General features: G+C 39.6%; 1 protein-coding gene across 6 annotated transcripts in view; it reads right to left on the bottom strand.

Moving 5' to 3' along the window:
• TRPC3 (transient receptor potential cation channel subfamily C member 3) overlaps positions 1-26,740 on the bottom strand; it is a 71,589-nt gene that overhangs the window by 9,325 nt on the left and 35,524 nt on the right. For 3 of the 6 annotated variants that reach the window (XM_020913179.2, XM_070474905.1, XM_070474903.1), the window contains exons 4-10: positions 24,152-24,316; positions 21,255-21,471; positions 19,269-19,502; positions 16,665-16,929; positions 12,480-12,675; positions 11,016-11,225; positions 7,739-7,822 (exon numbers count right to left, since the gene is read on the bottom strand). In XM_020913179.2, coding sequence (XP_020768838.2) covers positions 7,739-7,822; positions 11,016-11,225; positions 12,480-12,675; positions 16,665-16,929; positions 19,269-19,502; positions 21,255-21,471; positions 24,152-24,316 — 1,371 coding nt within the window. The other 3 variants (XM_070474902.1, XM_070474906.1, XM_070474901.1) reach the window with 3 other exon arrangements.

Below are 26,740 nucleotides of genomic sequence, written 5' to 3'. Positions count from 1 at the left end.
AGACATTGTAACTTTATTCAGTGGACTAGGATATTCTCTGTCCAGGGTTTGGAAAGCTTGGTGGTAGTTACCTCAAACATTATCCTTGCAAACAAATTTAAGTTCATTTCTCAGTCCTCCATTAAGACTGGAAGAAGGAATGAGATTTGGATGGTTGGATATTTGCTATGCCCTGCCTTTCCAAAAGGCATCAAAGCTTTTCTTCTTATTTGCTTATTTTTTACTAATTCAATTAACAATTGGTGGGACTTCCCTGGTGGTCCAGTGGTTAAGAATTCACCTTGCAATGCTGGGACATGGGTCTGATTCCCTGGTTGGGGAACTAAGATCACACACGCCTTGGAGCAACTCAGTCCATGTGCCGCACCTAGAGAGTCTGTGTGCTGTAACTAAAGACCCCGTGTGCTGAAACTAAGACCTAATGCAGCCAGATAAAAAAATATTTAAAAATTCAACTAACAATTGTTAAGTACTCTATCAGACATTTTTACATTCACCTTCTCATTTACTCCTAGAGAGAAGCCAAAGTTGACTGACATCAGCCAAAACTGATTTGACATACATACATGCATGTATGTATGTATAGATTCATACATCTATAAAGTATGAATATAAAGTTAAAAGATAGGTTTGGACAAACACAAAGAACTTGGAAGTAGAAAGCAGCATTTAGGGGAGGGAAGGGACCTTGTAAATCATGTGTTTTTCATTTTTTATACCACTTATTGTGACATATCCTGACATACCATTGTGCAGCCTCTGAATAAATCACAGGGTCTGTGATTCAGACCCTGCTACTTTTTCCAGACAGCTGGTTTAGTCTATTTTGGGACAACTGTAGCTGTTAAAAAATTCCTTTGTATTGAGCCAAAAGTCTGCTTCACTGTACTTTCTTAACTACTGGTCCAAGTTTTGTTCTTTGGAGAAATGGAGAGCAGATCTGCTTCTTCTTCTGCCTGATCAGATTTCGCCTCCTCTGCGTTTCCCTGGGTCCCCATACCATCTTATTTACATCTCACCTATACCATGGAGCCATATCCCAGGGCTGTGTGAAGGTCCACCTACTTTTTCCTTTCCTTCCCTTCCTCTCCATCTCTGTGCTGCCCTTCCATTCCAGTGGAGAGATCCTTGAAGCCATGGACCAGATCTCTGTAGTCTTACAACTTAGGACCATGCATGACAGAGTATATCTTGAATGTGCCATGAAGCTTAAATTTAGTGCCTCTTTATGCCTTGTGCTTCCAGTAAAATCAAGCCTTCATGGATCAGATCAGAGACCAGCATGTGGACTAACAACAATCTAACACTCTCTGGGCCAAGGCTGTTCCCAAGCCAAAGGCTGGAAAAGCAGAACTGCCACAGAAGAGGGTGGAGAGAGAAGTCACAAGAGCTGACAGCCCAGCTTTTGTGGAGGAGTCTTAAAATATATTCTCATTTCTCAAAGTCAAATTAGAATATCTAAGTACTTTTAACTTGAATAGCACAGGTATTCATGAGAAGAATTTAATCACAGCCATCCCTCTAAGTCTTTATGTTCTGGAGCTGAAGTTGAAGCTCCAATACTTGGGCCACCTGATGTGAAGAGCCAACTCATTGGAAAAGACCCTGACGCTAGGAAAGATTGAAGGCAGGAGGAGAAGGGGGCAACAGAGGGTGAGATGGTTGGATGGCACCACTGACTCAATGGACATGAGTTTGAGCAAGCTCCAGGAGATGGTGAAGGACAGGGAAGCCTGGTGTGCTGCAGTCCATGGGGGTAGCAAGGAATTGGACACAACTTAGCGACTGAACAACAAGCCCTCCAAATCTGTATGTGCTCCAGAAAATTCATTCCCAGGTTCAAGAAAAATTCTTTATATACATAAAAAATTCTAGCATGCTATTAATAATTAATGGTAATATAAATAATACTGCCCTTGATCAGGGCATTTTTAAACATTTCCTTTGCTGCCCTTTGAGACACATCTGAATGTGAATGTGTTTTTGAAGTGATTGTCTTGGAGAAGAAACATTCATTTGAATGTAAAACATGTAAGGTGATGACCTGATTGGTGATGGTCACGTTTTTTTGAGGGTGGCTGTGACTACTTTTATTTACTTTTGGTTACACTCAGTCTTTGCTGCTGCCTGCAGGCCTTCTCTATTTCTGGGGAGTGGGCGCTAGTCTTCTAGCATTGTGGTTCATGGGTTTCTCATTGCACTGGCTTCTCTTGTTATGAAGCACAGCCCTAGGGGCATGGGTCTGAGAAGTTGTGGCACACAAGCTAAGTTGCTCCGTGGCATGTGGAATCTTCCCAGACCAGGGACTGAACCCATGTCCCCTTCACTGGCAGGTGGATTCTTATCTGGCTGTGACTATTTTTGAAAAAATGTGAAGTCAGATGGCACTGAGCCTTGTTAATATGGCTGAGTTCAGTAATGAGAAAGTAACAAGGCATTTTTGTGTGTCTTAAAAACTAATTATAAAAGTAATTTTTAGAGGTATTTCAAAAATATTCTGATCTGTAATAGAATGACTAGAATTAGTGTATTCTGAAAGTCACCCCTTTGAAGGAAAACTCCCCATTTAGAAGATTAAGATATGAAATTTCCTTAAGGTAAGTCATATAATCACACTACATGAAACAAAAACTCCTAACAAATACACCAGTTGTTATCGCTCAAGGAGTTCTTAACAGGTAGATTTTATTCTAAATATAATCAAGATACTTATATGAAGTTTGGTGTGTATATAGCTGAGATCTCTTCCCTCAGTTTCTCTTTTTTCTACTATCACTTTTGGAGAGCTACAGAAGATTATACCACAGGCAGAGGGAATTCGTCTCCTTAGAAAACACAAAAGGTACAGGATTCGGGAGTCTCTACGCATTTAGCAAGGACCATTTCCTCTAAAAGCACAGCAATTTTCAATGTGACAATAAACTCAGACATTTCTCTACTTCCAAATCACTCAAAAGCTATAAGGAGAACAGGAAACAGAAACACTAACTCCTTCATTAATGAGACTTAGAGGAGGCCATTTTTTTTTTTTAGAAAGGTTATGAAAAGGTCAAATGGGGATGTGGAGGCATGCCAAGAGCAGACATTCATGGCTGAAGACTTCCCTTGACCTTTGATACCAAGTCTTCAGAAGCTTAGAATACAGGGCTAAAAGGAAAACTGTAAAGAAAAGTTGTATTTGCTAGAAGTACTTTGTCAGTGAGGTGGAGAGGGAGAGTCTGCCATGTGAACAATCATTCAGTGCTATTCTCAACAAAGGAAAATAAAGAATAAATTGAACTCACATACACAAACCTGTATGTCCATGTGTGATAAGTCGCATCTGACTCTTTGCAACCCCATGAACTGCAGCCCACCAGGCTCCTCTGTCCATGGGATTCTCCAGGCAAGAATACTGAAGTGGGGTGCCATGCCCTCCTCCAGGGGATCCCCCTGACCCAGGGATCCAACCGGCGTCTCTTATGTCTACCTGCATTGGCAGGTGAGTTCTTCACCACCAGCACCACCTAAGAAGCCCCACACGATCCTGTACCTAAAGGCAAACTCCTATTAGCCTGGGATGGGGCCCTGGAATTCTCTGACCCCACTCCAACTTCCTGAAAGCAGTTGGTCTGGGAGGACCTTACTTCATTCAAGACTGAGTAATAGTCAGTAAGAAATCTACAGAACATCTGTACTAAGATAGTCCAAGAAAAAGGTTAAAACAAAGAGCAAATAAGAACACGGATTAGAAAAATACAAAAGAAGAGATGAAAACACATAATGTCATTACTGATACATAATCTTTTAAAAATAGGAGCTGATCCTGTCTTGAACCAACAGCACAAGGAAAATACGGTAAGTCAAGGAGGAAATGATATTTAAGTTTGAAAATCTCAGGAAGAAGAGGAAGAAAACATTAAAATCATCACAGAAATAAAAGATATATTTGAAGAAGCCCATATGAAGATAGACAGGAATAAAAGACAGGATGAGAAAAGAGGAGCCAAAGGGGGAAATGGATAAAAAAAAAAATTCAAAAGGCAGAGAGGAAAAAAGATGCCACAGACTTCTGATTGGTCTCTTTGAAGAGACTTCAAATAATGGAATGGAAAAAAATATTTCAAAATATAGTTCAAAGAAATTATTCAGAAATAAAAGGCATGTACTTGAATGTACAGACTGAAAAGACATACTCTATGCCAGAAAAAATGCATACAGATCCAATCTTCAGAACAATCAAGTTGTTGGACTTAAAAGGTAAAGAAAATGTGGGCATTTGTATCAAAATCTTGGGTCAAAGGAAGACACATATGAGAAAAACAATCAGGTTGGCTTCAAACTTTTCCACACCAACATCCCATTCTCGGAGCAGCAGAGAAACAGTGATAAATACATCAAGAAAATAAAGTCATTATCAAAGAACTTCACAGCTGGCCAATATGAATATACAGAAAGTAGAAATAGTTTAGGACATGGAATAACTCAGAGAACGTAGTTCCCATGAGCTCTTTTTGAAGAAACTGGTGGGAGCCAAACAACCTGATAAAGAGATGAACGGAAAATTAAGGCAAAAAGACTAGTGGTGAGTACTGACTCTGTTTAACTAACGGACTAAAACTAAAGCAAACGTGGATTATAATCCTACAAGGTAGTGAAAAGGATCAGAAAATATACCCCCGCCCCCCGCCAAGTATACCACTGGGACATAAGAACTTTTTGCCGCTGCTGCTGCTAAGTCGCTCCGGTCGTGTCTGACTCTGTGCAACCCCATAGACGGCAGCCCACCAGGCTCCTCCGTCCCTGGGATTCTCCAGGCAAGAACACTGGAGCGGGTTGCCAAAGAGCAGGACATAAATTTCCCCTTGTGAAGGTCTTCCCCCTCCCACCTCTGTCCCATACCAAGAGGAAGAGAATCATCACTAGAACCAGAAAGATGGCTGAGAGATGTGTCTGCACAAACACAAACCTTGCTACAGTAACCCTAATCTTCCATAATCTCCCCACATATTTACCTTCCCACAATTTACCATCCCTGGGAGCACAAATCTCTTCGTTTTGTCACTACTCCACAAATTCACTGCCGCTTTTAGGATGGTATCTAAGTCCCAGATTCTAACTACCCCTTTGAGTTATTCAGCACTGAGTTCTCCCATGTGCTTGCATTTTGCACGCATAAATAAAACTTTTTTTTTTTTCTCCTGTAAACCTGCCTTTTGTCAGTTTAATTCACAGGCCCCAGCTACTGAACCTAATGGGGAGAGGAAAGATTTTACGCCCTATCCCTGCAATTCTAATATTTAACTAGCAAAAGCTGGGAGGAGGAGGAGGGGGAAAATGGTGAAAGGTAAATACACTGATTTTTTCGTATTTTAGCTTGAAACTTATAAATCAAGTAACAGATACAGGTATGTGCACAGCACCAAGACAAATAATATAATCCATTTCAGCAGAGACTGCCAATTCTCTTCCTTTGATTTTTAGCTGAGTACATGGAGACTACGAATTAAGACTCATTTCCCAGCTTCTACTGCAGATATGTTGTTTGTGTAACTTTACAGAAGCTCCTTAGAGGAACGAGGCATCTTTCTTCTCTATCATTGTCTGACTATATTTTGAAATGCAGAAATAACAGCCAGAGCTCTGGTAGCTTTCTTGGACCATGAGATCATGTTCAGATGAAAGCCAATCATGACAGGGTAATATGACAGAAACAGCCTGGGTCTGTGACAGTGGCAGATACATAACAGCCCTGGAAGGGCCACCTCCGGAGTTCTTGGATAGAAGAGAGAAACACATTTCTATGTTCTTTTAGCTTATGCAGTGGTTGGTATTTGGTGGTTTTGTGTGATTTGCACCAGTTAATCCTAACTAATATAACACTTGGAGGAGTATTTTAAAATGATACTGGGCACAGAAATGAAAATCTGAACAAATAGAAAGGTAAAAATATTCTTAAGAAGACACAACATTATAAAGGAGTCAATTCTTCTTAAGTGAACACCATCCCAATAAAAATATCGACAGAATATTCTGCAAACTAGACAAGCTGACTCTAAAGTTTAAATAGAAAAATAAACAAGAAAGAATAATCAGGAAAATTATGCAAAATAAGAATCTTAAAGTAAGGACATATGTATGTGTTTATATTCTGTTTGATTCTGTTTTAAACTATAATAATTAAAACAATGTGGCCCTATAGAATATTGAAAACTGAGAAATCTAAGTAGATAAGGGAATTTAGTAAATGATTAAAGTGATATTTCAAATCAACAGAAAATATAGATTATTCAGCACACCCAGCTGTATGATCATCTGGAAAAAAAATATATTGGGGTCCCCACCAACACATTGCATAAAAATGTATTCTATACAGGTTAAATGTTATCATTTAAAACTGAAACATGAGCGTACCAAGGAAAATATAGGTAAAAATATTATTAAATATCCTCATATGGGAGAGGAGCATTTGAAACAGGACACAAAATCTGAAGTCGTAAAAATTTTGTAAAGTTGACCACACACAATTTTTAAAAGCTGGGGGAAAAAAAAAAAAAATATATATATATATATACACACACACACACACACACACACACACTAAAAAGACACACACAAAAAAATGGGGGAGGTTACTTACTACAGTATTGCTTGTAATAGCTTGTAATGGTTACATTATATTTCATTAAATGGATGTATTTAATTTATCAGTCTTCTACTGATAGAATCAAAGAAAATACTGTCAACATGATAGAAATAGAGCAGACATTTCTATCAATAGAAGGCTGATAAATTAAATACATCCATATAATGGAATACATTATAACCATTACAAAGGGCGACCCTTGTAGCTCAGTCGGTAGAATCTGCCTGCAATGCAGGAGACCCAGGTTCGATTCCAGGGTGGGGAAGATCCCCTGGAGAAGGAAATGGCAACCCACTCCAGTATTCTTGCCTGGAGAATCCCACAGACAGAGGAACCTGGCGTGCAAAGTCTATAGCGTCGCAAGAGTCGGGGACAACTTAGCGACTAAACCACCACCATATAACCAAATACGGCTTTGACAATCAGTGTGCTAAGCAATTCTGTAGAATATGCTGCTTCCAAGAAAATGTTATGAAGAGGACCATACCCATTAATTGATATTATCATTCATTATAAATTATTTGATCCTCATTCTTGTGATCTTGTACTCAGCAGCAGTCTAAAGCTTTGGTAGTCAAAATGACTACCAATGGTAGTCAAAACCAGATGAGTCAAAACTCTTCTGAGTTAGAAAACAGTGCTGAAATGTCACATTCAATATCACAGTGCAATAGATACTTTATTAAGCAGTACTGATGCAACAGTGTAGCCTAAGATTCCATTTGAAAAACAGATTATGTGCAGAAATGTATCAGGTTTTTGTACTGTGAGAACATTATTTTCCTAATATGCCAAATCTCCCACTGCTTTCTCCAGCTCAAGGTACATGAAAGTGACCTTTGGAAAATTGTGGCAACCCTTTGCTATCAATATCACAAAGCTACTCTTCTTCTAAAGAAAAGAAAGAAAAAGAACTTGGACTCTGATTTCTAAAGTGCTCTCCAAATAACATACCATTTTCTCTGTTCCATTTTGACCTCACAGTACATAGGAAGTGTACATAATTCTACACACTACTCACACACACAAGCACATGCACGCACACACACAGACGGCAGCAGAGACACGTGAGGAACTACATTCAGATAAAGATAAATGTCTGTGAATGCTTACCTGATAACGTGTTGGCTGATTGAGAATGCTGTTAAAACTGTGTGATTCAAAAACTCTTGAGTTAGACTGAGTGAAGAGGTTTAACTAGGAAAAAATACAATTAACCTAGTAAATTAGAATACATTTATTTGGAAATCATAAATACAATCCACTTTATTCTCCTTGATAACGTTTCTGGAGTCAGCATTTCCGAGGGACATTTTGTGGAAGCTGAGTTTTACAAGTGACTTGATTTCCAAAGGCAAAAATTAATGTGAGTAACGTGCTCACATTTATCAAAATGTTGGCAGAATGTCCTGTAATAAAACTGTTGAAAAAAATTTATTTAAAAAAAATTTTCTTGAAAAAAAAATTTTTTTTTTAAGTTGGCTGGTGTTAAACAATTGTTCTTGGGGTCCCTGCATACTTGTCAAAATGCCTTCATGGATTTAGTAAGAAGTTACACGAACCAACTCCATCTGCTTGAGTCTGGTTCCTCTCCTACACTTGAACAGAAATACACTACATGTTCAGATGGTATCATCTGGCATTTTGTAATCCCAAAACAGGACCAAAACAACGTGTCTTACTAAGTGTCTTGGTCTTAGACTGTGTCAGCTTCACCACTTTGAACAGAATTGGACTCAAGTATTTGGTTTTCCTTTCTCTTTTTCTTTTTTAAGGTTTAACTTTTGGGCAGGAACAGAAAACAAGAGAAGCTCCTTACTGTCTCTCCTTCATGTACCTGAACGAGGCCTGCATTTTATTTGCAGATAAACTACCTATAAGGTGTGATTCAAAGGCAGGTCCCTTTATCCAAAAATATGTACTCACTCCAGCACCTGCCTTTCCACCATCATAACTCAGGAAGAGGCGGGATACTAGGTGGGTAGGAAATGGCACTGATAGGCAATGGTCCTCTTGATTTTGCCCTCTTTTCCAATGGTGGCAGGAAAAAACTTCGGGGAACAAAGTTAATTCTCCTAATTTGCCGCTAGAGGTCAGTCTCTGTCGACTAGGAGGGCTTCCCTAGTATTAATTCTCCTATTTAGCCACTAGAGGTCAGTCTCTGACTGTTGACTGGGGTTAGCTGTAAAAGATTGATTTCTTGAGTCTCTTCCCTGTCTTCCCTGTCTTCTTCCCTGTCTTCTAAAAAAGAAAAACAGAAACATATAATTTCTCCAATTTTTTTTAAAACTAAACTCTGGACACAGCGATTATCTATGACGATTAATAAGATTAAAGAGATAAAAGCAGCTCCATGCACAACTTAAAAAATAAAATCAAAATGGCAGTTTATAACCTGCTATGGGGAGATGGGGAGGCTGGCCAGCATGGCTCCTGAGAAATCTGTGCTCAATCTTCCTCCTGTCTCCAGCAACTGCCCTGAGGAAAACTATTCTTCCTGCCAGTGGTACCATGCAGGCAGGAGAGGACACCCTGAACAGAGAATATCACCTGCTCTCCTCACATCCCTGCAAGCAAGCTGCTTTAAAACAAACGAACAGGGGTCGAGGTGGCCACATGCCATCCGAACGTGCTTTCTTCAGCCTCTTCGTGTTTCTCCCCTTCTGCGTTATGACAATATTAGGAATGAAGTCAGAAGTCAGTGAAATCAGTTGCCTACAGAAAGAAAACTTGAAGGTGTGACATGCTAGAGCTGAGTTCCCATGCTCAAGCAACTTCCTTTTCAAATAATAAAGTCTCAGAGAATAATAATCAAATCCCGAGAGTAACAAAGTCCATCTCAGCAGCAGCAGGTGTCACCCAGGATGGCAATTAGAGCCCAAATCCTTTAAGAGACCTGCTAGGCTGCAGCCGAAGGCATGGCCGGTCGGGAGGAAGACGGGCAGAAACCCAGCCAGAGCCTCAGCTTCTAAGCAGGAGGGAGCCAGGTCCAGCAGAAAGTGCTAGACTCTGATGCTGGAAAACATGAACTGCATAGCTGCCCCACACTGGCGAGCCCCTGTGACCTTGCATGAGTGAGTTATTATGATGACTTCAGTTGTCTTATCTATAAAACGGGAGTAATAATAATACCTACCTTACAGCGTTGCATGAGGTTCAAATGTACGGCAAAGCACTTTGTAAACTATGGATGAGGAAGGGCACTGATATTTGTTGAGGCTGGAATTCTGTACATCTCATAGCATCCTCACAGTAATGCTATGAAGTTTTCTCTCTTTCAGGCGAGACCATTATGGTTCAGAGTGATGAAATGAGTTGTCCCTGTTAGTTTCTAATAAGCCAGAATTCAAACCCAGGTCTAGTGCCAAGGTTCTCTTCCTTATATTATGCTGCTTTTCACTGTGTATAATGAGGTATTATTTGAAGTCACAGCCAATCACTGTCATGCAACTTAATATCCTTAAGAGCCCATATTTAGGTCAAACAAAGAAGGTTTAAAAGGCTGCCTTCTTAAAGAATAAGATGCAGGGTATTACAAATCTCGGAAATGCACATCGCTTTTAAAAAGTAAGAAATTAAATTGTGCTAAGGTGGGACTAGCTCAGCATCAACTGAGAAAAAATATGCACTTTATGGAGATAACACTGCTATCTCGTGGGCTCCCAGGCTATTACAGCTACAGACCATTTTCACAACTTTCAGGAAAAATTGTTCTTTAACCCCATACATTTGCTCCTGTTTCACAACCTATTATTTGAGATTCTGCCCATATCCTCCGTCTCCTATGCCAATTCTATCTCTGAAAATAAAGTTCATGATAATAAAGTGCTAGCATGAAACTCATCTTTGTTAAAATTAAAGTATGACTCAGCCAGGACAACCCAAATACAAGCCATTCTTGATTATTTATAAAAGGGAGTTTTAATGGTTAATATTTGAGGGTGTTCTTAAGCCTGCATAAATTTTATGATATTAAAGGAACAAAGATTATTTAGCTCAATAATGGATTTCTACAAATAAGAAGAATATGGTGGTGGTGAACTATATATACAACCAACAGAAAAATTTAAGATGAGAAATATGTAACTTAGAATAACAGTTGAGAAGCATGGAAAACATACAAACTATTTTCTGACAGTGACTTTTAACAAGTTAAAGAAGTTTTTTGTTTGTTTTTATTTTGGTAGTTTACATGAAATTCTGACTGAAAACAAAGCATAGACTAAGTGACTTCTTGAAATATGAATATTTTAAGTATTAGTCTATGAAGGACTATGGAATGGACAGTTACTTCCAACATCTTCTAAGGTCACGCATTGAACAAACATCAAAAGACAAGGAGAAAGACAAAGCACTTATCTTCAGGTCTCAGCAAGCTTTTGATACCTACCCTGGACTTTGAGTTACCAATTCCCATTTCTATATCCTTCTGTAGTCTTCTCCTTCTGCATTTGGAAAAGTTAATGATCCGCATGATGAAATAAACAAATGACTTTGGACTAGGAACTAGACTGAAGGGTGGAGGTAATGTTTTTCCATCATCAAAGTAAGATAACCAAAGTTTCGAGCGAGCAAACTTCCATTCTACATCACTGTCATCCTGTGTCACAGAGATAGAAAAAATATGACAACTGATTTAAAAAACTAAAGATTCTAGTAATTTATTCCAGTAGGGCCTTATAATGAACCTACATTATGCTTTGAAATAGAAAAAGTGGCATATGTACATTTATCTGCATATAATCTCTATTGGGCTATATAATATTCTAAGCATCGTTCTCATGATACTCATTTTTTTTTTTTTTTCAGGTTTCTCTTCCATATTCCTGTCTGTACCTACTGAAATTTAACCAGAATTTCCTGTCCCCCATCCAGAAATAAAATAAAATAAAACAAAGCAAAAAGCACAAGAAAACTTGAGGGTCAAGGAAGGATGAAAAGATTAATTTTTTCTGCCCCCGCCCCCCCCGCCCCCACAATTCTGCACATTCAACAATATTTCCCCACTTTCCTTCCTCATCTACACCCATCCAAGCCAGACTGTAGATATAGCATACTGCACTCCAAGAGCGAAGGAGAAAAATGGCAGTATTCAAATGAATTGCACTTTGGAGTTTATGTGTCTTCAAAGGTCACATAAGGCCCTCAGAGGCCTGTTGCTGTCTTATAGCGCCTTCCATTCCCAGTGCTGCCCCCTGGTGGTGGGCACAACCATTCTAACTGGTAGACGGAGAGAAGAAATGAAGAGCTGGTCCACGGGTGGAAGAAGTCGGCTCAGTCATTTCATCCTGCCCAGGGTCTACCGTTACCACACTGAAAAAGGTGTTCAGAGCACCACAGTTTTCACCTCTGGAGTATCTAACTTCTTTGAGAACACTACATTACATATTTTTGAAACACAGAGACTCAGTGAACTTAACAAACAGCAAAGTACTAAAAAGATCCAGTACACTAAACTGGAGGAGATAAGAAAACATACACAGTGATGAAGAAAGGTACCAAATCAAGCTCAATCCAAAGCAAAAACAGATTTCTAGAATACTAAAAAGTCTGACTGCATAAAGAACATCATTAACGTCTGAGAGATGTCCAGTAAGTCCTCTACCAGGATCTTTCAGATGGTTCTGAGAGAAGGCAGCGTAATGGTAAATTCATGGGAACTCCGCTGTGCTCCTGAAGACGGGAAGGTGCATTACCCCCTATCCAGATGGAAAGCACAGAGCAGGGTCCTGCTTGGTGTTAAGGCTCTTTGTAGACAAGGACAGGATGTCCGCCATGGGACACAAAAGCAGACGCGGTGTGCTAGTAGAATGAAATGGTAAGGACAGACACTGCGGGTAGAAAGCAGGCTTACCTCAATCTCTTGATATGAGCTATTAATCATAGCAATGAGCATGTTGAGTAAAACAACGACCATAGTTACATTATATATTCCATATAGAACATATCCTATATTCTCTATGAATTTGTGATCATACTTGAGCACAACAGAAGTGACTTCAGACAGTCCAAATATTGACCAAAACAAAGTCTTGAAACTTTCTTCTACACTGTTGAAAGAATAAAGTACACAGTAAATAAATGAACAGTTTTCAGTGTGAAAAAGTCAAAAGTAAAAACAAGTTTTGGTCTGAGTATTGCACAGATAGAAAACGCTATTGTCAAATATCATCATAATACCCCAAGTATGATTATTTTGGGCTTTCTTGGTGGCTCAGTGGTAAAGAATCCACCTGCCAATGCAGAAGACACAAGTTTGATCCCTGGGTCAGGAAGATCCTCTGGAGGCAGAAATAGCAACCCACTCCAGTATTCTTGCCTGGAAAATCCCATAGACAGAGGAACTTGGTGAGCTACAGTCCATGGGGTCACAAAAGAGGCGAACATGACTTAGTGTCTGAACAATAACACAATTATTTTATTATGACATTTAATAGAAATTTTTCCCTCAGCTTTTTAGAAACTGGTGGTTAAATGATGCTGATGCCTAGTATTTCCAGGAGTTATCATCAAGTGAAAATTTTCTGAGCTTGGCATGTGAAAACTGAAGTAATGCCCTGATACCCATTCCTTTCTCCTAAAAGGATGGAAGTTTGGGATTTGATTTTGCAGGTGGTTTAGAATTTTAAATCAGGTTTTCTGCAACAGAACAAAGTAGGGATTAAAATTATATATCCACTTCAAAAAAATTAGGTACAAACTTATTCTTTGTAGCATGGCAGTAGGGAAGAATGAAAACTACCAAAAAATCCATCAATAGGAAAGTGGATAAATAATTCTGCTACATCTACAAACAGCTATGCAGCCACTGGGGAAAAAACAGATCTAGCTTCATGTGTTTATATAAAATGATGTCCAAGATATATTATTAGTGAGAAAATGAGATGCAGCAAGTCTGAAATAATACACCATTTAAATAAAAAGAGGGGTATACAAATACTTATATTCTTGTTTACATAAAAAACACCTCTGAAAGCATTCGAAAGAAACCTTTGCCTCTGGACCTAAAGTGAAAGTGTTAGTCGCTCAGTTGTGTCCGATTCTTTGCAACCCCACGGACTGTAGCCCACCAGGCTCCTCTGTCCATGGATTTCTCCAGGCAAGAATACTGGAGTGGGTTGCTATTTCCCTCTCCAGTGGATCTTCCTGACCCAGGGATCAAACCTGGGTTTCCCGCATTGCAGGTAGATTCTTTACCGTCTGAGTCACAGTGACCCCTCTGGACCTAAGGAGAACTAAGAGACTGGGATCCAAGGCTGAGGAAGGGAACAGACTGTAGATATTGCTCTACATAGATTTTTTCACCACAAGAATATTTCATCTACCTAAAAACTATACTTCAGTAGAAGTGAAGAGACGGGAACAAAATTAAGAGTTCTGATTCTTTTCTCTTAATTTATATAATCTACTTCCTGATTCTTCCAACACAGCAATTAGCAAGTAAGCCCTCACAGACTAATTACATGCTTGGATCCTTTAAATGAACCTTGTCTGAATTTGGCTGGTTTTGTCATATAACCAAGCAGTAATCACTGATCTGTGAACTATAAGAATCATCCTTAAACAATTATACATGTAGAGTTCTATTAAAAAGGAGAGTTCAAAAGTAAGTCCCCCTTTTCTTCCCAAAGAAATATGTATGGAAGTAATACTTTTAAAATGTGTTTGAGTCTAAACAACAATTTTATAGTTTTGTGGGTTTTAATGCTAGCTTATTGATTCATTCATTCAACAAACATTGATGGAGCACCTGGTATGTTTCAGTCATTGTATTAGACTCTAGCCACAGAGGGTTGAATAGAAAGGTTCCCATGCATGTAGAGTTAATCTCGATTATGAAACATTTGATGGTGAAAACTAAGAAAAACTATGGTCTCTTTCCCTGCCATGAATTTAACAGCATCACAAAATACCCCCACCCCTTCCATGGTCCTCTGCAAACCTTCTCGCCTCTGACGCTGGGAATATAGATTCCCAAGAATCCATACATGTGGGGAGAGGGGGAGCGTGAGAAGGGAAAGGGGGGGAGAATGAAAAGGAGAGGACATGAGCAGCTCCTGGCTCCTACCATGGGCAAGAGACTTTATATAAATTATCTTCCATGTCCTCCCAACAGCCTGATTCAAACCTTATTGTGCTTATTTTAAAAACAAGGAAGCTAACACTGAGAAATGTGAAGATAATTAATCAAAAGACCACAGCGAGAAAAGAGCGGACGTTGCGTTCACATCCAGGTCTGCCTGATTTCCAGCCCATGTTCTTTGCACTACCGTGCGGCCAGGTCCCCACACAGGGCGGTGACCCGTGTCGGGTACAGAATGAGTCTTCCCCGAGGCCCGAGGGGTGCCACCTGCGCGGGCTCCTCTGGTCCTCGCCCTCTGGATCCAAACGGAACTCGCTTTTCATTACAACAAAGTGAGTTTCAGTCCTCTTTCACCCCTATTATCGGCTCTATGATAACTACTTGGAAAAATTAATTCCAGCACAATTTAGATGCCTGGAAGGGCTTGATGGCCTCTCTGAGTTTACAGGGAACTCACTGAAGGTCTAGTTTGTTTCCAGTTGTGGCTCTCCAGGGGACGGAGGGTGCAGAGGCAGGCAGGGGAGATTTCCGCTCCCCTCACCTGGAAGGACCTCAGTACAGACAGACAGACGGCCTGCCTTCCTGACCACCGAACAGCAGCAGGCGAGACAGGGTCTGGCAATGTGCAGGGAACTTACAGGGACAGTGCCTAAGAGAAGTGAGTGCAGGGCGACTTCGTGGGAAAGGTGAGCTGCAGGGCAGACCCCGGCAGGGCCAAAGGCAGGAGGCGCGCCACTGCACATCAGCTGTCCTTTCTTCTTCCTCAGCTCCCTGCACTGATTACTGATACACGAAAACCAAAGCCAACGCTCCTGTTTGTTCGAAATAACAGTAATGGGTACAAAATGATGAAACTAAATTTATAATGTAAGGAATATCCAGTATTAAACATTTGCTACCCAATTCTCTTAAAATAGCTAGTTTCATCTAGGATTTGACCAAATTTTGATCCATTCTGTGATCAAACACTAAACTCAAAGAAATGTAATCTCACACAAGTACTGTTTCTGGTTTTGGGTTTTCGGGGGGTTTTTTTTGTTTTGTTTTATCCATCCCTTTACTTTTCTTTTTTGGGGGGGGGGTAGAGTTGACGCACAATATTCCATAAGTTTCAGGTGTAGAGCACAGTGATTCATGATTTTTGAAGGATATGTCCCATTTGTAGTTGTGATGGAATACTGGCTATGTTCTCTGTGTTGTTTAGCACATCCTTAAGCCTATCTTACTCCCAGCAGTGAGGACTTCCTACTCCCTCACCCCACATTGCCCCCCAACCGGTAGCTACTAGTTTGTTTTCTAATTCTCTGAGTGACATTTTTTGTTGTTATTGTTATATTCACTAGTTTGCTCTATTTTTCAGATTCTACATATAAGTGATATCATACAGTTTGTCTTTCTCTGTCTGACTTATTTTACATAGTGATTCCTAGTCTACCCATATTGTTGCAAATGACAAAATTTCATTCTTTCTTATACCTGAGTTGTATTTTATTTTATATACACACACACACACACACACCCCCCCACAGCTTCTCTATCCATTCATCTGTGGATGGAAACTTAGGTTGCTTCTGTATCTTGGGAATTGTAAATAACGATTCTATGAACACTGGGCATGTATCTTTGTGAATTAGTGTTTTTGTTTTTTTCAGATATATATATACCCAGGAGTGGCACTGCTGAGTCATATGGCAATTCCACTCTTTTAAAGAAACCTCTATATTGTTTTCCACAGTGGCTGCACCAATTCACATTCCCATCAACAGTGCACAAGGGTTCCCTTTATTCCATATACTGGCCAGCATTTGCCATTTGAGGCACTAACTGTTTTTAATGGATTTTTCCTGCTCTTAAAAGCATCTTTATTACAATTATTGAAAATAATTTTTTTTACTTCATCTAAACTTGTTAGTATTTCTGTTAATCATACTTTTTTTAGTAAAATGTTTTACTTACGTGGTAAAAGCAGCATTGACTTTAGCCCCAAGGTAGTAAGAATACAGTATGAACATGCCAATCATAAAGGCAAGAAACACCATAATAAAGAGGACCATGAACTTGAATATGTCCTTCACAGTCCTTCCCAGGGAGATCTGCAAGGGGCCGAAGCTCTCATTCGCCGGGAGGATGTAGGCGATTCGAGAAAAGCTGAGCACAACAGCTATGGCATAGAGGCCTTCCGATATGATCTGAGGGTCAGAAGGGAGCCATTTATCTCTGGCTACAAGAAGAGACAGAGAGATTAAAAATGGAACTTTCTATTCACGGCTAACTACACAAAATACTTCAAATAGGATCTGATCTGTAGGTAGGTGGTTTTTGTCTCAGTTGAAACTACTCCACATTTAATTAACTGTCCAGACACTATTTTTCATATTAAACTAGAAACACATGAGTTCTACATTCATGTGGTTTCTTTTAATGGAGGAAACACTATCAGACTTCACATTGAGCAGAAATACAATGAAGTACAAAAGATGAAAAAAAGAGCTGAAAATGCTCCATTAAGTTCAGACTGTGTCCATGACGACAGAACAACTGATTTGATTGGTTTGTCCCCTCAGTTACCAGGTTTATCGACCTGCCATTTTATCATGCTATGGGCTCAGTTGACACACATGTTCTTTTCCATATTTCATGGGGAAACTAGTTTATCTAACAGCTTATTCAAGTAAAATGTCATATCACAAAAAGTGAGAATGTCGCTGAATCACAATAGGGCTGTCAGCATGATGTCTGAGCAACATCGCTGGTCCCAGGAAAGCATAAAATGCTACTGAAGTGCAAAAATCTTGGAGACAGATTCTAAATGAGGACCCCCAACACTCCTTTCAAGGTCACTTCAGTAAGTTCACAGCAGACAACTGGATACTCATTTCTCTGGAAGATCACTTAAACACTGTGTGGTTAATTCTGTGCAAACTGGGTCACTCCCAGAAGGATGGTGCATTGCATATATTTCCAACAACAACAAAAATGAACATTTATTGGATGTTTAATACATAGCAGACACTATGCTTTCAATGATCTTATGGATTTGAGGTAGTCACTCTCTTCTTAAAGATGTAGAAATCAAGACTTAGGTTAAAAACTGGATCAAAATCATAATAAGGAGTGAAGCCTAATTCACAAATTCCCCTTCACAGTCATAAACACACATGCTGCCGCTGCTGCTGTCACTTCAGTTGTGTCCGACTCAGTGTGACCCCATAGACGGCAGCCCACCAGGGGGTAAATTTAAATAAAGAGGTACTGAAATAGTTATGATATATGTTACACACAAATACAATCCAAGCTAATTCCTTAATTATAAACGGTATTCATTTATTCATTTGATTTGGCCTCATTGGTATATAAAAACTTTTGCTTGGTGACAAGAAGAGATAATGTGTTTTAATTTCACAATCTGTAAAACATTAATATCTTCACTTTATTTATTTATATATTTAAAAACTTTTAATTTTATACTGGAGTCTAGCCAATCAACAGTGTTGTGATAGTTTCAGGAGGACAGCAGAGCGATGCAGTCATACATCTACATGCATCCATTCTCCTCCAAACTCCCCTCCCCTCTAGGCTGCCCCATAACATTGAACAGAGTTGCCTGTGCTATGCCATATGTCCTTGCTGGTCATGCATACACCTTCATTTTAGAGCAGGCACCCAGTCTTCAACAATGTTAACATGCTGCTGGTATGCATCACGATGCACTTATAAACAGTCATTCCTCACAGTCAGAATGCATTTAAACTCTGTGCCTAAATGTCCTTATCTGTAAAATGAGGCTTACATAATAACTGCTAAAGTCTTTTCCAGGTTTAAGATTTTGCAGCTATATGAAAATTAGCTCACCGCGGCTCCCCAGTTAGGCCTTAAGGGAAGGAAGGCTAACACTTTCATATTGGTGTGCAGTGGGCAGGGATGGCATCAGTGTCTGTGCACACCAAAGGTCCCTGGGTATCTCCCTGCTCTCATGGCCTAAAGAAGACTGGCAGGAACTCCACCCCATGGTGTACTGAGAAGCACAACATCCTCCCCAGCATTTCTGCTGGTTCTGCGAAGCTTTACGGGCTCATCATCACTATAGCTCCTATTTCCTGCCTCTGCTGAATTTTTGCTCACTTCTGTTACAGCAGTTTTTAGCACTTTTTTTTATTATTTTATCTCCTCTAACCCAAGCTCTAAGGGACTCATCTTTCACATTAAGCAGTTTATCAAGCTATTTTCTCCCCCTCATTATGACAATTTCATGTCCTAAGAATATTTAAGAGTAGCTATGTTCTTTGGCTTAAAGGTGATATTCTCCCACCTTGAAATATCTCCTTTTTCTAGATGTGAAAACTGAGGCAGAGAGAAGTAAATTAATTTGAACAAGGTCACACAGCAAGGGAGGGTCAGGGTCTTGGTATGGATCCAGTTTTATACAGCTCGAAAGTTCAGGCTGTCTCCATTCTCTCTATACTTTCAGCACGCATTTCATATTAAACAGGGGCACTTCCTTCCAAAGTGTGATTCCAATACCCTCTGAGACGTAAGAGGACTCTGCACCTGATAACTCACCGTAAGTGAAATACTGTATCTCTGGTGGTAGTGTAACTTCACTGAGGTCGCTCTCCTGAACATAACTGTCCACATACTGTTGTGCTTTTGTCGCCTGAAGGAACGCCAGGAATCTGGCTGTGAAAGCAGCGATGAAGATGGAGAGCATGCCAAAGTCGAGGACGTTCCACAACTGCAAAATGTACTCCCTGGGTCCTTCCAGCCAGAGCTCCTTGCACTCAGACCACATCATTCCTGTCACAAGACACACACGTTACAGACAAGAGTTTATATCTTGGATTGAGAAGCCGTGATTTGGTCCATCAGTCCCCATATTTAAAATGCCCCGTGTGTAAAGCATGCCACTGGGTACCATAGAGTACTGCCTTGATATAGCCCATAGAAGGGCTGGGCGGAGTTACACGAAAGAAGCTTTGACCAAAGGAATGATTCACTCCACCCAGTTAGATTTTGGTGAAATATAGTTCTAAATGTGGCACCAGAAATGGTGCTACTCTTATGGGGGTAAGGAAGGAGGGAGGGAGGGAAATAAGGAAGGCTCTTCAAGGCAAATGATTTTGCCCCATGAAACACATGGAGGAAAGGAGAAAATTCATCTTTATAAAATGCCAGTGGTTAATTATCAAATAATGGTGATTACTGGAGAAATAAGCCCTTAATTGAGAAACCTACTATGCACTTTTAACAAGAACAGTTTTCCAATCATCCGGGAACACTTCCCTCATTCCCCTACCCTCTCGTCTCATCTCAGCTTCATGCTGCAAAGGTGAGGAATTAATGGAAAATTAAGCAGGAGGCCCTAGGGCATTATGAAGAAACCAAAAGCAGAAAATGTTCTGCGGAAGAGGACAAAATATTTCAATTTAACGACTGTTTCCAGGTGGCACCAGTGGTAAAGAACCTGCCTACCAACACAGAAGGCGTAAGAGATGACGGTTTGATCCGTGGGTCAGGAAGATACCCTGGAGAAAGGCATGGCAACCCACTCCAGTATTCTTGCCTGGAGAATCCCATGGACAGAGAAGCCTGGCAGTCCATAGGGTTGCACAGAGCCGGACATAACTGAAGCAATTTAGCACACACACATGCCTGACGTACGTAAGGGGAAAATACTGTAGAGTTTTTAAGAGAAATGTAGTGGCTCAAAATAAAATTCATAAAACAATTACTTGACCCAGGTGAAGACCATAGGAGTTAATGAGAGGAGAAGCAATCCATTAATTCAGGAATTGAGATAATACCAAGAAACATGCTGGGTGAAATAATACATAAAATTGACTTTGGATTAGTGATCAATCAATAATATGGTTTCAATCTCCATTTTTTTTAATCATATTGCTTAAAATGTTTACTTTAACACAGCTGCTGTTCAAAACGGGCTATTGTGGGACTTCCCTGGAGGCATAGTGGTTAAGATTCTGTTCTTCCAATGATGGGGGCACAGCTTTGATCTCTGGTCAGGGAAGTAAGATCCCACATGCCTCACAGCTCAGCCAACAAAAAAATGAAAGAAAAAAAAAATCCCCAAATGGGCTATTGTGAGATGAAGTAACAAACATTCCTAAAATGGAAACTCTTCTTAAAAAAGCCTCTGAAAATAAAGCAATAAATGTTCTTTAATCATTAGTTAATGGCCACTAGGTTATTGCAGAACTATTTGAATTAAATGCTTGATCATCACAGTGAGTCACATTTTAAAAATTGCATTTTATTCAATAATTGAAGTTAGATTTCTGAAACATGATATTAATATTAATGCATTTATAATTAAACTCATGTTACTCATAAAATTTGTATTTAGTGGTAAGGAATATCTGTCGGCATCATCAAGCTGCCAAATTATTCCATTACTTGCTATTCTGTTTAGCTTACAACGGTGATGTTGTCACCACATAACATACCATAGAATTTTAAATAGAAAATGGCAATCATGATATAGACGCTATTTTTTTGTAGAAATTAGAATACTCAAAATAAAAGGCTTACCAAGAACCCAGACCATAATGAGCATTTCAGTCCAAGTGAACTGTGTGGTTTTCACCCTGAAGATCTGTTTGGGATAGTCGATAACAGTGATGTTTGGCAATGTGGTGATTCCTTCAAATCTGTCTGAAGCATTGAAAACAAGCAGGCCCAGGAAGATGATGAAAGAAGCAGCGTGTGCTACAAACTTCATAAAAGGACTTCGCAGAATTTTCCCCAGCTGTAATGAGGCAAAAAACAAAACAATCCAAAACCTTTAACTTTAGAAAATCTGGCTTCCACTTATGAAAACTACTATATACACAGGATAAAAAAAAAATGAAGTGAGAACACTCAAAATTCTACTTGTGTTCTGAAGAGCTACACATTGTGAAAATTACTCCTTTTAGGGGGTGTTTCCTTTAAGAATAATTTAAGAAGCCTTCAAACTTCATTGTTTCTAAATATCCAATTTGTCTTAGGATGTATTTCATTTACAGATGCATTTCTGTAAATTACAAGGCATATACTTGTTATTCTTATTTTTATGTGAAAGACTATGCAGTGTCAAGGTTTTTAGAATCTAGGAAAAGAAACTCCAAATTTGTAACATGTAATTTTTTATAACTGAAATGTTATGATGAGTTTGTTGACTCATTCATTTATAATTGAAATGTTATGATGTGTTTGTAGCACATTACAAACCCTTTGAAGATGAAAAAATACTTACTACCACGGAAGTAAATTTTTGTTCTCACTTCTAAATATTCCAAAATCAATTTGTACTCTGTACAATATAAAAAGGCAAAAAATATTATAACCAACATAAATACTTTATCTGTTACTATCCAATAAAACAGAGAGATACCCAGTAATTAAAACCTCTAAGTAGGTTAACTTCATTAAAAGTCATCCCTGGTTTTGGAAAATCATATAACCAGTTAAAAAGCATTTTAAAGCTCAGTTTATAATGATTTTAAGGTAACTCTTTTAAAATCCCCTGTGATATAATGTCCTTAAGAGCTCTGTGTTCTAGTGGAAGTGAAAAACAATTCCTCTGTTCCAAGGGTTTCTGCAGTCTAAGAATTAAGTTCATTTGTTAGATTCATCAAATAAGTTCTCTATTCTCAGACCCTACTTTCCAACTCAGCGTGTGACCTTAAAAAGCACCAAGGTTCACATTTAAAAGACTGTAACTTCAAACAAATGTTTTTGTATATCCAGAACCTTAATTTGATGTCAACAAATAACCAAAGAATGTCAAGCATTTCTGGGGTTAGACATGAATGCACACAGACAAATGTCACATTTTCCATATTAGACATAGAAAAATAAACCACACATTTACATATCACTGTGCTGTTCCACAGCTGCAGAGAGGGCACGTCCGGGTAGTTTATCCATAGCACAAAGTGATTTGCAGGGAGCTGCCTAGTCTCCTTCTTTTAAAGGCTGATCTTTGAAAATGTTAAGTAACATGAAAAAAACAGCAGTCTGCCTATCTTTAAAATGGGACACATGTGGAGAATTCTTACTATACCATCTTTTCACCACAGGATAAGTGGTGTATGACAGGTATAAATGCGGGCTCCAGGAACAACTCAATTCCCTCCTTTCCCTTCTCTGCTGGGCAGAGTCCACCACATCCTCAGCTGTGCTAAGAGAAAAAAGAACGGACTTCAGGATGCCTACTTCAAACTCAATACGTTTTAACTGAGTGAGCGGCCCTAAGAGACACATACATATAAACCCAACCTTTCCAATTCATTTCCCCCAGAAAGGGGAAATTATTTGAGTGAGATACGATTTTTGCTTTAAATGCACTCTCTCTCCTTATCTATAAAGTTTTTAGTCTTTCATGTTTTTGTATTATCAGAATCATGATTCAAAACAAAGGAAATTAGTTAAATCATCAAAACTGATCAAAATGACAACCCTTCTGCCTTAAACTACATGGGCAGCTCAACGATGAAGTGAGATGGATGAATATTCTCACATTTATGGGCCTGAAGCAGGACTCTATGGGGGGAGACAGAGAGATGACAGATTTCCAGGGTCACTTTTGAGTGGCCTTGATTCATTTGGCCTGAAACTGTCTCCATTTAAGCAAAACCAGATTTGGGAATATAAAAACAGGATTAAAGGATCTTAGAACTGCTGCCTTTCCCTGGCAGTGCCCTTCATTAACTGAACACGGATTCTGTTAGCGTGACTCCTATTCCTGTCCACATCTTATTTAAGGGCTCTCTTAGGCACAATTAAATGGACTGTATACTGGCCAAGTTGAGAGGGGGATAAAGGTCGTGAACAAAAATGATTCAAACAAAACTTAGAAGATAAAGAACCTAAAAAAATCCAAAAGCCCCCCGACCCCAATTCTACATTTTTTTTCAATCTCCTAGAGGAACAAAGGGCTTGGGGAACCTGGTATGCGCTCTCTTGAAGACTTTGGATGATACCACTGTTCACAACCATGTTTCACACACTCAGTCTCAGATCTTTTTCACAGATTCAACCAAGCTGCCCTTCCAGTTTGCAAGTTAACTGTCTCTTGGAACCACCGCAGGAGCGCTGTTCCTCTTCCGTAGGCCAGCCTGGTGGACTATTTAGTAAGCCGGCAATAGGACACGACTGCTGCTTCACAGCTTTTCCTCCTCCCTATCATTGTGGGGGGAGATTTTATCTTAAAAGCCTAAGTGTTATATGCCTGTGAATAGGACCTATCCCACCAGGACCAAATCCTTTTTCATCCCTTATTAGAACTAATCCAGTCATTAAAAGGCAGAATTGATGCTCTTGAGTCAATTAACATTCAGCTGTAAAACTGCTAAGAGCCTTAAGCAGGAAGCTTTTTCCTTTTTTCATCCTCAAAGGACATGGCACAGCAACCACAGAGGAAACAGGGGTGGAAAAGCCGGTACCCTGCTGCAAGGGGCGATCCAGTAGCCGACGGCAAGAAACGGAAGGCCCAAGGCCACGACCAGCACCACCAGACACTTGATAGCTACCGTCTGTTCCCGCAGGCCCGAGAGGTTCTCGTACCAGATCGTCAACAGCTGCTGCTGGCAATTGGGGTGAGCCACGAACTGGTGGTCGAACAGGGAGAGAGGGAGAGAGAGAGGAAGGTTACCACGCCATTGTCGACAGTCCAGGTGCATCCTAGAGATACCAATGCATACCTTTCCAGAATACGGGCATCGGAAGGTTCTGGCAATATTCTTTACCTTCCCCCTATTTTTCAAACTTGCTTCAGAACTATCACATGAACTAAAGTGGAAACACAAATGATGATGTTGTTCTTCATCATAATTCCTTCTGATCGAAACTCTCCATATTCACAGACTTCTCTCTGGAATATGGGTGACATATGCTTTTCTTTGTGGAAACATGTCCCATCTTGCTGTCTGCCAGCTGACTTGTATTCAGTTCAAAATGGAAAAGAAAATAGTTATTTGGTTTATTGGACCCTATGGCTAAACGAGAAATGTTTTTGTTTTCTGCGTGCACATGTGCACGCTCAGTTCTGTCTGACTCTTTGCGACCCCATGGACTGTATCCTGCCAGGCTCCTCTGTCCATGCGATTTTCCAGGCAAGAATACTGAAGTGGGTTGCCATTTCCTCCTCCAGGGGGTCTTCCCACCCAGAGATGGAACTTTTGTCTCCTGCACCTCCTGCATTGGCAGGCAGGTCCTTTATCACGGTGCCACCTGGGAAGCTGGATTTATTGTTTCATGAGCAACTCCTAAACTGCTACAGCTATGAAAAATGTATACACGATGTGTCCTATGTGTATGTATGTTCTGCCATAGCAAATATGCAAAAGATTTGCAAAAACTCAATGAATTTCCAAATATTACACTTAATCCACATTTGCTGTGCTTCCAGGAACTGGCATCAAATATCACTTCTTCCTATTTTAGTAATCTGTACTCTTTCTGTGGCTTCCTCTATCAGAGGTCAAAAAAACCCCACACAAACATTTATCTCCATCAGTTCTTTTATAACTACCGCTTTAATCGGGAAAAAATGAGCAAATTAAAGCCCTGCTATTTTATTATTTTGTTTTATTATTTTATTTTTGCCATCTGATTTCGCTAAGTCATCTGTGGGCATCAATTTAGAAGGACTGGGATTTCATTAAGGTCTTGTCTTTAATCAGGGAACAGAATGTATCTGTACAAGGTCCCTATGTCAAAAGGTGCCCATTTGTTGGATACGCCTTTCTTTGAAAGGCCAGGTATACTTTGCCCAAACTTGGGAATTATTCAGGGTCACTCACAATTCAACTATGAGTGTTGATATAGTATTAAAAAAGAGTGCTTAGCAGCACAAAAATCAAGGAATCAAGATCTTCTATATAAATGCAATAAACGACAAAGAACCTGTTTAGGAAATACTCGTAAAATGTGAAATGTTTTTGCAAATTCTGAGATGCAAAGAAAGCAGCTGCAGTTCTTCCTAGGCATAGCATTCAACTCTAATCAAGTTCCAGGAAATTATCTGAATGCTTTTTAGTAACTCTAGGCAATTCTTCTAGTTACTTGGATATTTATCACTAGCATACCTACAAGGAAATAAACAGGTCTTCACTCAGTGGTGTATAGCCTCCAATCAGCTATTCTAATTTTAAAACAAGAAGAGAAAAAATAAATAGATGAATAAAACCTCTTCCCCTAGGGTGGGTGGGAAAGGTACAGTTCTCCCCAAATCCCCACTCTTTCTCCCAGTGTGCACCCGCCCTTTGGGAGATCCATTGACTTTGCTATGACAGCTGCCAACACTGTGCAGAGGCAAACTTGACAATCCATTGACAGAGGTGGTGAGGATGAATTTACAAATATCAGGTTTGACATTCTTAACTGAATTTTTTCCCCATTAACACAGACTAGTAGGACTGGGGAGATTGAAAGTACTAAGAATAAGGTGCAATATTTTTTATAGCTTGATGAGTTCAATGCAAAGGGGTGCATTTTATCTTGTAAGTTCCTTTCAATTCAGCTATAGACATCCCAGGTCCAGAGGCTCACAGGTTATTGCCAGCTTCTAAGCATATATTAGATCTTCTTTGCAAATTCAAGATTCTGTCACTCTTTCAAAGTTCTAATTTTTGAAAACAGTATTTCAAGACCAATGCAGCCATTATTTAAATTCATGATGAAATATAATCAAAGTTGAAGGCTTCCTGGGGGTCTGTGTAACAATTTCCTAGGATTCTTGCCAAGAATTTCTCCAAATTTCCATTTCTGCTCTGTACTCTGCTGGATCCTTATGTTCCTGCTTCACCCCTCCTTCTGTGTTAAAAATCCTCATCTCCTCCATGGTTCTTAAATGCCTGTCTCATTCATTAATTCATTTTATTCTTTACAATGTCATAAACCCTTCATAGATGCCAGGCAGGTGTTCAGTATTTGGTACAAGAAGATGAAAAAGGAGCTTCAGTGTTTCAGTAAGTCATAAATGGTCCCTGCTCTAGGGGTACACAGTAAGCTCTACATAAATGTTAAAAAGT

This window comes from Odocoileus virginianus, chromosome 12 (genome assembly GCF_023699985.2).
Source record: "Odocoileus virginianus isolate 20LAN1187 ecotype Illinois chromosome 12, Ovbor_1.2, whole genome shotgun sequence".
NCBI classification, from domain to species: domain Eukaryota; kingdom Metazoa; phylum Chordata; class Mammalia; order Artiodactyla; family Cervidae; genus Odocoileus; species Odocoileus virginianus.
The sequence above is the reverse complement of the archived record's forward strand: the minus strand, read 5'-3'. Positions and strand labels throughout refer to the sequence as shown.